Source organism: Gossypium raimondii, chromosome 8 (assembly GCF_025698545.1).
Source record: "Gossypium raimondii isolate GPD5lz chromosome 8, ASM2569854v1, whole genome shotgun sequence".
Classification (NCBI taxonomy): domain Eukaryota; kingdom Viridiplantae; phylum Streptophyta; class Magnoliopsida; order Malvales; family Malvaceae; genus Gossypium; species Gossypium raimondii.
The window spans coordinates 61,547,792-61,561,483 of NC_068572.1; the positions used below are offsets into that span (position 1 = coordinate 61,547,792).

The 13,692-nt window shown below is 31.7% G+C and overlaps 2 protein-coding genes across 2 annotated transcripts; one reads left to right on the forward strand and one right to left on the reverse strand.

The window, feature by feature from the left end:
- Positions 1-784: 784 nt before the first annotated feature.
- LOC105792875 (uncharacterized) lies at positions 785-1,406 on the reverse strand. The gene has a single exon (XM_012621705.2). The coding sequence runs from the start codon at positions 1,325-1,327 to the stop codon at positions 953-955; it is 375 nt and encodes a 124-aa protein (XP_012477159.1). The 5' UTR covers positions 1,328-1,406; the 3' UTR covers positions 785-952.
- Positions 1,407-8,418: 7,012 nt separating this feature from the next.
- Positions 8,419-13,540, forward strand: LOC105792877 (potassium channel AKT1). The gene is made up of 11 exons (XM_012621706.2): positions 8,419-8,697; positions 9,789-10,154; positions 10,240-10,297; positions 10,386-10,706; positions 10,779-11,024; positions 11,117-11,215; positions 11,324-11,356; positions 11,440-11,625; positions 11,707-11,901; positions 12,006-12,081; positions 12,633-13,540. The coding sequence occupies exons 1-11, from the start codon at positions 8,507-8,509 to the stop codon at positions 13,478-13,480; spliced, it is 2,619 nt and encodes an 872-aa protein (XP_012477160.1). The 5' UTR covers positions 8,419-8,506; the 3' UTR covers positions 13,481-13,540.
- The last annotated feature ends 152 nt before the right edge of the window (positions 13,541-13,692 follow it).

Sequence of the window (13,692 nt, forward strand, 5' to 3'; positions counted from 1 at the left end):
AACTGATCTGAAATTTTATGGCATTGATTTACAATATTGTATATATTAATATTTATTAAAAACTAGAAGTTTTTCTTATATAAAATAAATAGTTAAAAATTTTAATTTACATCAAATTTGAGAGTGCATATGACAGTTAGATCATTAAAATATTAATCACATGAAAATATGGTGTAAATAGATTCATCCCCATTCAATAATTTAAACTTAATTCAATTTGATCATAAAAAAGTTAATAATTTTAATATTTTCAATTCAAATTGAAACAACTAAAATAAAAATGATTTGAACAAATAATTTAAAATGGATGAATCTAAATTAACCAAAATTGAAAGAAAAAAAGTTCCGACTAAAAATCCAAACTTTGAATTACTTCAACCCAAAACAATTCCAACATGAAAGTTACCTAAATCAAAAGGATTTTGAAACGTGAATTGACTTAACCTACTATAATGAACTAAACAAAACTTATATCAATACTTTGCCACTACACCCATAATTCAACAGAGCTTTTAAAAAAAATTAAATTACATATCATCAATTTATTCAGTTAGATTCAAGAATATCAAAATATAAATCCATTCCTTAATCATATATTTATATATATTTAATTAAATTTAACTGAAATACTTCAATTAATGAATAAATCCAAATTGAAGTATCCTATCGAAACCAGACAGAATTAGAGATTTTCATAGATCCAACCAAATCAGATTCAAAGCAGATCATTACATGCTATTTACAATATATTTCCCTGTAAATAACAACAATCTTACCATAAATCTCTTGAAAAACGATTCTATATTATTTCAAATGTTGAATAAACATGGTTATTGGAATTTTTTTCCATCAGTTAACAGTTTCTTTCAGCCCCTTCAAAAATTCAAGACAAAGAAAAAAATTAACGGAAACTTGGTTTTAATAGCTCTGACTTCAGTTACTTGCCTGACACTCATAGATCGGATCGACCTTTGAAGTCAGAGGCGAGTCGAGAAGCTATCGCCGAGTGGTACATAACGTCATGAAACGACGATGAGTTGGTAATCATCAATCGGAGTTGCTTCGCCTTCTTCTCCGTAAAGCAACCGGGGTAAAACTTCGATCTCGCCATATTTAGCAGCGGATCCGCTTCCGATCCGCCCTCTCTTCTCTCCGTGACCTCCGATTTCTTATCGGATCCAATGTAATCCGGCTCAGATGAAACTCGAAAAAGTGGAGCCCACCAGTTAGCATAGGAAGACGACGAAGTACTTTTCCGGCGGTCATGATCAGAAACGGCGGAAGCGTGGATTCCGGTGGGGCCAAAACTGAGAAGACGAGAAGCCATTAAAAAACTGAATGAAACGTATGCAGAGAGAAAATTAGGGTTTTCGAAATTGGGGAAAATTTTATAAGCAGAGATGGTGAAATAGTACGATCGTATAATAAATAAACAGCCATTTTCCTCAGGCGGGAAGATGGAGGGGTAAACGGATAGGATCGGACACGTGTAGGTGACTAGGTAAATATATTGAGGTTAAAATCTCCTGTTAGTCCCTGTATGTTGATAAAATTTGAGATTTAATCCCTATGCTTAAAAATTAAGTCATACTTCTTTTTAGTTAAAAAAACTCAGTCCAATCATTAAAAAACATTAATATTTTTCTTCAAAATTTATCAATTTGGCATGTTGATCAATGTTTTCAAAATCAGGCTAATAGTTGAATTGATCAGACCACTAGTTCTTGATTTAACTGATTCAATCAGTCGATTCAGTTTTATTTAAATAAATTATTAAAAATACATAAAATTATTTAAAAATAGAAAAAAAACCAATTATACCATCAATTCAATATATTTTTTAACTCATTCCAATCAGTTCTGAGCGATTTGCTCAAAATACGATTCAACTCTTTTCTAGATCGATATATCAATCGATTTTCGATCTTATTCCAACAACCATGATTTTAGTTAAGATAACCTTATATGACGTCACACATAATATGCGAAAAATAATTGAATAAACATGTTAAGTTGATAAATTTTAATGGACACTACTCGTGACAATAATGATTAGACTAGGATATTTAAGAAAGTGGGAAGATTACTTTTTTAACTTTTAAAATATAGGGACTAAATCTCAAATCTATAAAAGTACAAAGACTAGTAGCATATTTTAACTTTTTACCGGTTGCTCCGGTCATTCCCAAAGGGCTGATGGTAGCTATGACTAGGATGGATGTGAATTATCCAATTTTAAATTTGGATTGGATATAAATATGGCCTACCATATCTGAATCATTAAAAAAAGCAAATTTTTTTAATAAGGATTTGTTGACAAATATGTAAGTAAATATTATTTTGTCAATTTATAATTATATCTATAGTTTTGGTTAGAATTAGATTTGATCACGGGTTGAGGCCACTCGCCTATATCCAAAGGTTCGTCTAAAAAGTGGAAGGATTTAGATAAAAATATAGGCTCGAAAAATAGGCTTGGACAAAAATTAAGACCCATTTTCTAAACGGACTGCACCTCGGGCAATAAAATATTACTCGAGACTCGAACCGATCAGAATCACATGCCTATACTTAGGTTAAGGCTCCGTTTGTGTCACTGAAAATGGCTTTCGGAAAATGACTAACTTTTCTGTAAAAGCTAATATTTTTTGGTGTTTGGATGAATCTGTGTAAAATATTTTCTTTTGTTTGGCAGGTTCCTTAAAAATATTTCATAAAAGTCGTTTTCAATTAAACAAATAACATTTGAGATTTTTTTATCATTTCATTGTTTAATTGAGTTTATTTTATATCTATAATTTTATATTTTACATTATTTTTACATATATTAAAATTATTTTGTTAAATGTAGGTTCATTGTAACGCCATTTTTAGTTACATGACTACCAAGTGAGTATTTTTTCATTTAAAATGTGACATTAACAAAATTGACAAAAAATTAACAATGTCAACAATTGAACTTGATTTTCAAATCTGGAAAGTAGAGGACTAAATTCTTAAAAATAAAAGTACAAAGACTAAATTACAAATTTGTGAAGAGTACATAGACTTATGACATATTTTAATATTTATACTACAAAATATTTATTATTACTATATTTATAACTGTAATAAATATTTATTATTAAAATATTAATATTGATATTTTGAATAATATTATTTAAAATTATTATTTTAAAATTTATTATTAAAATAAAATTAAAATATTAAATAATTTATTAAAATAATAAATTATATTAATAATTTATTATATGACTAAATATAAATAATTAAATATGTATGTTTAATAATATTAAAAACATAATATTTTATATTAATATTTTAAATATTGTAAATATTTTTAAAAATAATAAAAATTATTATCAATATAATAATATTAAACTTAATTTAAGTTAATTTTTATATAAAAGTAAAATTATATTTGGAGGATCTCTTTTCTGAAAATAACCTACGCTTTTTAAAATGGTAAGTCATTTTATAATAAAAAATTTATTTTACATTGACCATAAATCATTTTTCGTTGACTAAATTATTTTATGTAAAACAAACACAATAAAATATAGAAAATATTTTCGGATCTTTTACATATAAACAAACCCACCCTAATTTTAAACTGAATATGTATATAATAATAGAATTATCATTATTGTTCTAAAACAAAACTTTTACCCACGCATACTTCTCTAAACCCTATCCCTAGCTAACATCATCAACAATGGCAGTCCAAGATTTGCCCGAAGAGCTTCTTTGCCACATTCTTTCTTTCCTTCCCTCTCATTATTCGATAAGAATATATGGAGGTCGGTTCCCATTCTTGACCTGCCGGAAAATCATTATAATTCCAGCTATCCCTTCGACGGTATCATGAACCATGTCTTGAACAACCACGAAAACTTGACAAGTGTCCGTAAGATTTTTCTTTCGTTAGAAACAAGTCCGTGATTTCTGAGTGGATCCATCTCTCTACCACTGCTACTTCGTCTAACCTCGAAGAGTTTCATATTGATATACCTCTCAACTATTCCATTAATTTACCTCGTGCGATCTTTACGTGCCAGAAGCTCAAAACTATAAACTTGTTTAAAGGGGTCCTAGTCGACAAAATCCCGACCGACGTCCGTGTTTTCTTTCCATGTCTCGAGACCGCCCGGCTTGAATCGTTTCCGATAGTGGGTGGTAACACGTTGAGCAAGTTTTCTTTAGCTGCCCACGGTTCAGGATTTTCGACGTCGAAAATTGCGTTCTTCACTCAGATAAGATCCCCTTGTCGGCCACGGTTACTGTCAAGAAACTATATTTAGAATACCATGAAGATGGTGATTCAAGCTTCAGCAAGCATTGATGTTACTGAAACTTCTAAAGACGCCTTTGATTTTTTTAACTGATTTTTTGAATTTATATCAAAATTAATAAATTTATTTTTAAATTTTAATGGTGATCAAATTGAATTATATCAAATTAAAAGATTAACTTCTTAAAATTATTAGAAATTTATTTAATTTGTATGTTTAACTAATAAAAAAATAAAATTAATTAGGATTTTAGTGTATTTAAACATCTATTTAAAGCTTGAAAAATATTATTCTAATCAATGTCAAATAGAATAAGTGTAGTTCTATATGGATTCTATTTGTGTAGCCTGGTTCGTATCGCGGGGGCCTTCGGCCCACGGCCTTAAGCCCTACACAGATCTCCTAGTTTTGTCATTGTATTTATTTCTTCAACAAGTGACAAGATTCAAGTCACACAAGCTCTAACAATATCAGTGACTGATTCCCTCATCGTGAGTGCTTTTCGAAGAGATAAACAATTGATCATAAGCATGTTCCATTCTCACAAGTGGAGATCGAACAATGTACGGAATGCTCAAATTACTATCTCTATTTAGCCACTAATTTTTAATCATGTAATGAAATATTTACCATAAAACACCCATCATGGTTAATTAGTAATGTTAAGACCATGGACATTTACCTAAAAAAAATTATGGAAATAATAATTCATTTTTTTCCTTAAGAAATAAGGGATGTGTTATCATTTGTTTGGTCAACCTTTTGATTTAAATAAATATATTGTCGATAAATAGTTAACATAAAGGCTAAATAGGAAAAATATGTCAATTTTTTTAATTGGTTAAATAGGTCGTTTTTTTCAAGATTTAGAGAAATAAGTCGATTTTGGAGAGAGATTGGACGAGCTTACTACAGACATGTCAGGGAAAGCGCGCCCAACTAAAAGTGTTTTCTGAAAATTTCAAAAAAACGCGTCCAGCAGGGCGCGTTTTCCTTGACATATCAACAGAAAGCTCACTCAGCTGGACGATCTTTCCGCTATCAGCACACTTTCATATTCTCTTTCCAAAATCGACCTATTTGACCCATTAAAAAAAATCGACATATATTACCTATTTAGCCTAACATAAACTCATTTTTTATATATAGTGAATGATACTTTATTAAATTTTCATTAACTGAATGAAATTCTAAATTAAAGCAGATAATAATAATTATTTAAAGAAAATTATAATATTAATTTACTTTACACGTGATCCATGTGATTTGATCCCTTCTTTCACATTTAGTGGTTTATTTCTTCAACTTTTGCATCTTTTTGTGTTGTTTTTTTGGACCCTCTAATTCAATGGTAATAAAAAGGGCAGAATCTAAGCCATTAAAAGCCTATGGTTCATTTTGATTGAAAAGAAAGGTAAAAAAAAAAAAATCAAAATCAAATCTTATTCTTTTTAATTTATCGATACAAATTTTAAATTATGCATAAATTTTAGTCCTTAAAGTGAAAGCTATTACTTGTTTTAATAGGTTTTCGAAATAATAACGATGTGAACCAAGTTAAGATTTCGTCTTTTTCTTTTTAAATTTATTGAAGGTTAAAATATATCATAAGTCCTCTACTTTTCATAAATTTAGAATTTAGTTATTGTACTTTTATTTTTAAGAATTTAGTCCATCTATTTTTAAATTTCAAAATTCAAGTCTAACTGTTATCACTAGTAAAATCATTTTGTTAAATTTAAGTTCATTACTACATCATAGTTACATTGCTACTGAGTTTTTTTATTTTAAAATGTCACACCAATAAATTTAACAAAAAAATTATGTTAACGGTTGAGCATAAATTTTGAAATCTAAAAGTAGAGAGACTAGATTCTCAAAAATAAAAAATATAGAGACTAAATTCTAAATTTGTGGAGAATACAGAGACCCATGTCATATTTTAATCTTTCTTGAACTATCACTCTTTTTTTCAGGGTACAATCACAATTTGCAATTACAAGTAATTAATTAACAATCAATACATACATATAGAGAGAGAGAGAGAGATAAATTTGGGTAGGGCTCATACGTGATGTGACTTGAATCTATAGTAAAATTTGAAGTGAGAACCCACGCATGTGCAAATACACATAATGAGATTTGAACTTGAACACTTAAAATCTCAAAACCATAACCTTTATCGACACTACCACCTCATTTGCAAACTATCACTTTTTTTTTTTTTGAGAAATGAGACATTTTCGGTCTTTCTAATGACAATGACAAAAAGAATACATTCGATTGACTATGTAACATCAAAGCACAACTCATTTATGATCTACCCTCTCAAAATGGTAGATTTATTATTTAGCCACTTAAAATTTATGAAATTACATATTAGTATAATAGTAAAATTGCACTTTAATTCTTCAAAAATTATAATTTTTTTGTTACCCTTCTTAAAACAATTTTCTATTTTCGCCCATTAGAATAACTCTAGAAAAAACTCCCACATAACAAAAATATAGGGTTACCATTAGTCACATAGGTGAAGACACATTTTTAGAAGGCTAAACATGGAGTGGTGGGTTTGGCTCGTACCAAATTTGTTTAAGGTTCATATAAGTCTATAGATTCGATGCATGTGAAGATTTAAAAAGGAATAATTTTGATTTCCCCAAATTGAATTATTATTTATTCTAAAAAGTTATAAATATTAATATAAATTAGGATAAATTATATTGATAATCATTCAATTATTAATAAGTTTCTTTTTCAGTTACTTAATTATAAAAAATTACAATATGATCATTTAACCATTCGATTTTGTTTTGGGGTTCACTAGTTGAAAATACGACATGACAACTTTCAAAATTAAAAATAGTAATTTTAACTCTCAATATTTATATATGATGCCAATTTAGTCTAAATTCTAAAAAATTAACCCTTAACATTTACACATCGTGTATTTTGATATTTTTGCACTTTTGTTTTTCTTTGTGACTTTTTCACGTAAAAGCTAAAAAATAACTTTATCAACTAAATTTAATCGAACATATACCAAAATGAAAATACCCATAAATCCAAAATAATTTTCATCTTTTCTCATTCTTTTAAAATTAACCCTCAATGTCATAAAGAAAAGTAAAACTACAAAATACCAAATTACACAATGTGTAAATGTTGAGGTTAATTTTTTAGAATCAAGATTAAATCGACAAAATGTATAAATATCGAATGTTGAAGTTATATTATTATGCCAATTTTAAAAGTTGCAAAATTATCTTCCGTTGATAATTTAATGACTAATGACCAAAAAAGAAAATTTTGATTAGTTAAGGGTAACCAAAAAAGAAATTTATTTATAGTTGAATCGCTATCAAAATGGTTTACCTTATAAATAATATGGCTAGCCTTTTTTTTTTATTCACATAAAATGATTAGAATTATCCATAATCCCATCCGAACCTTTAAATAAGAGAATAAACATGCTTGAGTGCGCTCGAACCCATGTCCTCCTACACTGACAACAATGTTAACGCTAATCGAATTAAAACTCAATCGACTAATATGTACAGACTTAAATGAGCACGAATGAGCCATTTATTAATATGAACTGGTTTGGACCCAACTTGAAATTAATATCTCAGGTGGTGCCAAACTTAGATAACTATATATAATATTAATAACATACATGAATTTGGCCCGAAACTATAGAAAAAAAACCTAATAATATTTGGAGATGATTTTAATTTATAAATTTTCGATCACGGCTACTCGAATTAAAATAAATTTATTTTTATTTAATTATGATCAATTTTAAATTTTTATTATATACATATAAATATTTTATATGAAAATTTGTTTTAAAATTATTATATAATAATCCTTGAGAAGAATTATATTTTTATAAATATTTGTTAAAAACTTCCTAAAAAAATTTTAAAAAAGGGTAATTATGATCAAAACACTGTCGTTTTGATTGGACTTTAAATTCGGTATACGTACCAAACCAACCGATGAGTTCCATTAAATAATATAAAAAAAGGTTGATTGGATCTTCTTTATTAGTATTACTACTAGGAGTAGACGTCTAGTAGGAGAGTAAGTTGAAGTGAAACACCAAAACGGGAACCAGCTAAAACTGACACAACAGGGTTTTCATGTAAGAGAAGACAACACAACGCCCACAAATATATTAAAGGGTTTCAAGCTCTCTTGTTTTTGCTCATATGAATAATCTGAGAAACAAAGGCATGTTTCGAGTATCATCAGTGTGTGGACAACAACAAGAAGAGGTAGAACCAAGGGAAAGTAGCCATTATAGTTCATCCACCGGGATACTCCCTTCACTAGGTGCACGAAGTAATCGTAGGGTTAAGCTTAGAAGATTCATTGTTTCTCCTTATGATCGTCGTTACAGGTATTGAAACAAAACAAAACAAAACAAAAACAGAAACAGGGTTTTGTTTTGTTTGTTTGTTGTTGTTTTAATGGTGGAATGCTTCGTTTGATTGTTTTTCAGCTCTGTTTTTTTTTTTTTTTTACTTTTGTTTTAATGCTGACTTTAAAGTATTTTACTACTGGGTGATCATGGTGGTCATGAATGTGTATAATAAATTCCTATTGGGAAAATCACGACATTGAATCTCGTGAAAACATTGCTTATTCCAAGAAAAAAAAGATAAATGAAAGCATTGGTTTCGAATTTTGTTGGAGAGATTTTACATTAATGGCATACTTGATTACAAAAGTTAACATCTTTGTTACAATTTTGGTAACTTTTACTTTTATTTATTACTCTTAAATGCATTCTTTCGCAAAATCTCTATTCTCATTACTATTTTAATGTTATTAGTAAAGATTATGATTATATGATTGAAAATTGTTGATGTGATTTGACTCTCTTGATAGCTCTACAAGTTTACATGATCTAGAGGTACATCAACAAGTTTGATATTGATATAAACTAACATGTATGTTAAGGCTTGAACTCAAGGCCTCTAGTACATAAAAGATCTCGAGTGTACTATGGTACTACTTGACCTAGATGTTAAGGTTTGAACTCAAAACCTTTAGCATTAAAGGTTCTCGAGTGAATTATGGTACTATTTAAGCTAGATTGTTGAATATTATTGGTTTTACTTTCAAAACCTTGTGTTAATTTGTTCTTTTACACTCATTAATGCTTCTATAAACCTTGGTTTTACTTTATTGTTATAAACCAAAATATTAAAACAATTACTTTTTGTTGTTTAAAGTGTATTACTTTGTTCATTGCATGTTGTTTGAATGTTTGGTTTTTATAGTATTAGAAAAAAGTGAGTCTTTCAATGGTGTCCTTTTGATTCTTGTTACAAGGTGTTTGATGAATTGTCTCAATTAGTACTAAAGCAATTCTAAAGGTTAAAGAAGACCTAAGAATCTTAGGGGTTGGTTCCTATGGGACTTGGTAGTGCATAAAAAGGAATAAATGGTGACTGAAATTTATACAATTTAAATTGGTTCTTGCAGGATATGGCAGACTTTTCTAGTTATTCTAGTTGTTTACACTGCTTGGGTTTCGCCGTTTGAGTTCGGGTTCCTTCATAAACCGCGGCCAATACTTTCAGTTACTGATAACGTTGTTAATGGATTCTTTGCCTTGGATATCATTCTTACCTTCTTTGTTGCATACCTTGATAAAGCTACCTATTTATTTATTGATGATCCTAAGAAGATTGCTTGGAAGTATGGTAGGTCCTGGTTGGTTTTTGACATTATATCCTCAATACCGTCCGAACTTGCTCGGAAGATCTCCCCTAAGCCGTTACGTTCATATGGCTTATTCAACATGCTTCGTCTTTGGCGTCTCCGCAGAGTTAGTGCCATGTTTTCGAGGTACATGAGTGTTGGATAATTGTTGAAACATGTATATTTTGCCTCCTCTTATTCAGCATCGTCACTTGCTGTTTGCTTTCAACAGATTGGAGAAAGACAAGAACTACAACTACTTTTGGGTTCGGTGCGCGAAACTCGTTTGCGTGAGTACAACGAGAAACAAACGGGACTACGTTACAATTTCTTGTTAGTAATGCAGCATTGATGAAACTCGGGATGTTTTTTTTGTAGGTTACACTTTTTATCGTTCATTGTGCCGGATGCTTCATTTATCTTATTGCTGCACGATATCACGATCCGGGAAGAACGTGGATTGGAGCAGTACTCGGAGACAATTTTATTGAACAGAGTTTGTTGAGTAGATACGTGACATCAATTTACTGGTCTATCACTACACTGACTACTGTTGGCTATGGTGATATTCATCCTGTGAATACAGGGGAGATGGCATTTGACGTTTTATACATGCTCTTGAATCTCGGGTTGATAGCGTATTTGATCGGAAACATGACGAACTTGGTTGTCCATCGAACCAGCCGAACTAGACTATTTGTGAGTGAATTTCTTGCTTATTACGCTTATCAACTAGCTTTGAGTTTCTTTGCTAATCTTTCCTTGGTTTAGAGGGATACCATTCAAGCTGCTTCGAGTTTCGCTGTTCGAAACCAATTGCCTGTCCGCCTACAAGATCAGATGCTCGCACATTTATGTCTGAAGTTCAGGACTGATTCGGAAGGGCTGCAGCAGCAAGAGACTCTCGATTCCCTTCCTAAAGCCATCCGGTCAAGCATTTCACATTATCTTTTCTACTCTCTCGTGGACAACGTCTTCTTGTTTCGCGGTGTTTCTAACGACTTGCTTTTTCAGCTGGTAATCGCACAAGGAACGCTAAACTTTTGTCCTAAACTCTGTTCTTTAGTTATTTGTAATCCTTACACATCTTTGTTAATCAATGTCTCAAGGTCTCTGAGATGAAAGCTGAATACTTTCCTCCGAAAGAAGACGTCATCCTGCAGAACGAAGCGCCTACGGACTTTTACATTCTCGTCACCGGTGCTGTGGTAAAAAACCCATTATTTCTTGTTCAAAATCTTGGTTGTTGCATGATAATTGATTCGGTTTTAAATTCCTCTCGAAATGGTCCCTAATGTTTCGTATTTGCTTTGTAGGATATATTAGTTCTGAAAAATGGAGTTGAACAGGTAAGTTATATCAATTAAGCACTAGCCTTATCAGTCAATAATCACGAATGCAGAAGGGAATTGAACACCATCCCGGTTTTCAGGTTGTCGGAGAGGCAAAAAAAGGTGACATATTCGGTGAGATAGGTGTACTTTGCTACAGGCCGCAGCTCTTTACTGTACGTACAAAACGCTTGTGCCAACTACTACGGCTAAACCGAACAACATTCCTTAATATCATTCAAGCTAATGTTGGAGATGGGACTATAATCATGAACAATCTCCTCCAGGTATACATAATGATATAACATCATGAATGATATAATCCATCGAAATCACCCGAATTGTTGAAATGTTCTTTCTCGGTGCAGCACTTGAAAGACACGGACAACCCGATTATGCAAGGCATTTTAACAGAGACAGAGAACATGCTAGCTCGAGGAAGAATGGACTTACCTCTCAATCTTTGCTTTGCCACACTAAGAGGAGACGACTCGTTGTTGCATCAGCTATTGAAAAGAGGGCTCGATCCTAATGAGTCGGATAACAACGGAAGAACAGCTCTGGTTTGTGAAAATTATTTACTCTTTGATTCGATTTAGGACCCTAAGTTCTTAGCCAGCGGTGGCTAATCTATAACATTTTTTGTGTTTGTTTTGTATGAAATTAGCATATAGCTGCATCAAAAGGAAGTGAGAATTGCATTCTTCTCTTACTGTATTATGGTGCAGATCCTAATTATAAAGGTATTCTCCGTACTCTTCATTTTTTATGAAGTATGCATGTCTAACTCTCGGATACGGGGTTTGAGGATATGATCCTCCAAGAGCATGCATGTATATATGTGTTTATGTATGCCATTTGGATTTTGTATGATTCCCTTGTTAATGTCATTCCCTTGTGTTAATGTGTTTATCTTTTGTCAATGCATGCATGCCTGCATGTCATTTGGTTTTTATGGATTTTCTATGGTTCCCGGGATATGATTCTCCAAGAACCCTCCAAATGCATGCATGTATATATGTGTTTATGTATGTCATTTGGATTTTGTATGGTTCCCTTGTTAATGTTATTACCTTGTGTTATTGTGTTCATCTTTTGTCAATGTATGTATGTATGCATGCATGTCATTTGTTTTTTATGGACTTTGTATGGTTCGATATGATCCTCCAAGAACCCTCCAAATGCATGCATGCATGCATGTATGTATATATGTGTTTATGTATGTCAGGAACGAGTATATGATGTTCCAAATATCCGACACTCATCTTTGACTTGAGATAGCATATTTGTGCAGATTCAGAAGGAATTGTACCACTATGGGAAGCATTGTTAGGTGGCCATAATAAAGTAGCCAAACTGCTGAAAGAAAATGGGGCAAACATCAATGTGGGAGATGTCGGTCACTACGCTTGCACCGCCGCCGAACAAAACAACTTAACCTTGCTGAAACAAATCATCTATTACGGCGGCGACGTCACATGCCCGAGTCACAACGGTCACACTGCTCTTCATGCTGCAGTTTGTGAGGGCAACATCGAAATCGTCAAGTTCCTTGTGGAACAAGGCGCTGACATCAACAAGCCTGACGTTCATCATTGGACACCGAGTGAGCTAGCTGAGCAACAAGGGCATGAAGAAATAAAAGCCATATTTGAATCCAGCAAAGAGCTGAAAACGAAAGCTGATCAATCTTCCATGTTTGTCCCGGAGAAACAATTTCTCGGGAGGTTTACGAGTGAGCCGGTCATCCGTCCTGCACCTATTGATACTTCCGATGGATCATGTAGCCAATCCCGTCCAAGACGTCGGACTAATAACTTCCACAACTCACTATTTGGAATAATGTCGGCTGCACGCAACGGGGAGAAAGATTTACTGCTTTCGGTTAATCGAAACAAAGGTGTCACTGATTCCATTGTTACTTCTGCTCGAGTGGTAATTAGTTGCCCCGAGATCGGACATGCCCATGGAAAGCTTATTGTTCTACCAGGGACCTTTAAGGAGTTGATTGAAATTGGTGCTAAAAAATTTGGGATTTTTGGTGCTAAAGTGGTGACCAAAGAAGGAGTTGAAATTGATGATATTGATGTTATTAGAGATGGTGATCATCTTGTTTTTGTTACCAACAATGGTCACCAATAGCTAAAAATAGATGTTATTTGGACTCCAACATGAGTTTCGAAAAGGATTTTGTTTTCAAAATTTTCGAGTTGATTCAAATTAACTATGTCCTTTGATAATCGATGTTATTTGGATTCCATCATGGGAAAATTTTGAAATTCGGGTTAGACTTAGGTTTAATATTTTCAATATGTCTCGATTCATTTGTTTAAAAATAATTTTATATCAATATT

Bases quoted from the DNA above. Each gene is read 5' to 3' on its own strand.
- LOC105792877 (XM_012621706.2), top strand. From the start codon at position 8,507: ATGAATAATCTGAGAAACAAAGGCATGTTTCGAGTATCATCAGTGTGT. The intron at 8,698-9,788 runs GTATTGAAACAA...TGGTTCTTGCAG, and splicing joins CCTTATGATCGTCGTTACAG to GATATGGCAGACTTTTCTAG. The intron at 11,626-11,706 runs GTATACATAATG...TTCTCGGTGCAG, and splicing joins TCATGAACAATCTCCTCCAG to CACTTGAAAGACACGGACAA.
- LOC105792875 (XM_012621705.2), bottom strand. From the start codon at position 1,327: ATGGCTTCTCGTCTTCTCAGTTTTGGCCCCACCGGAATCCACGCTTCC.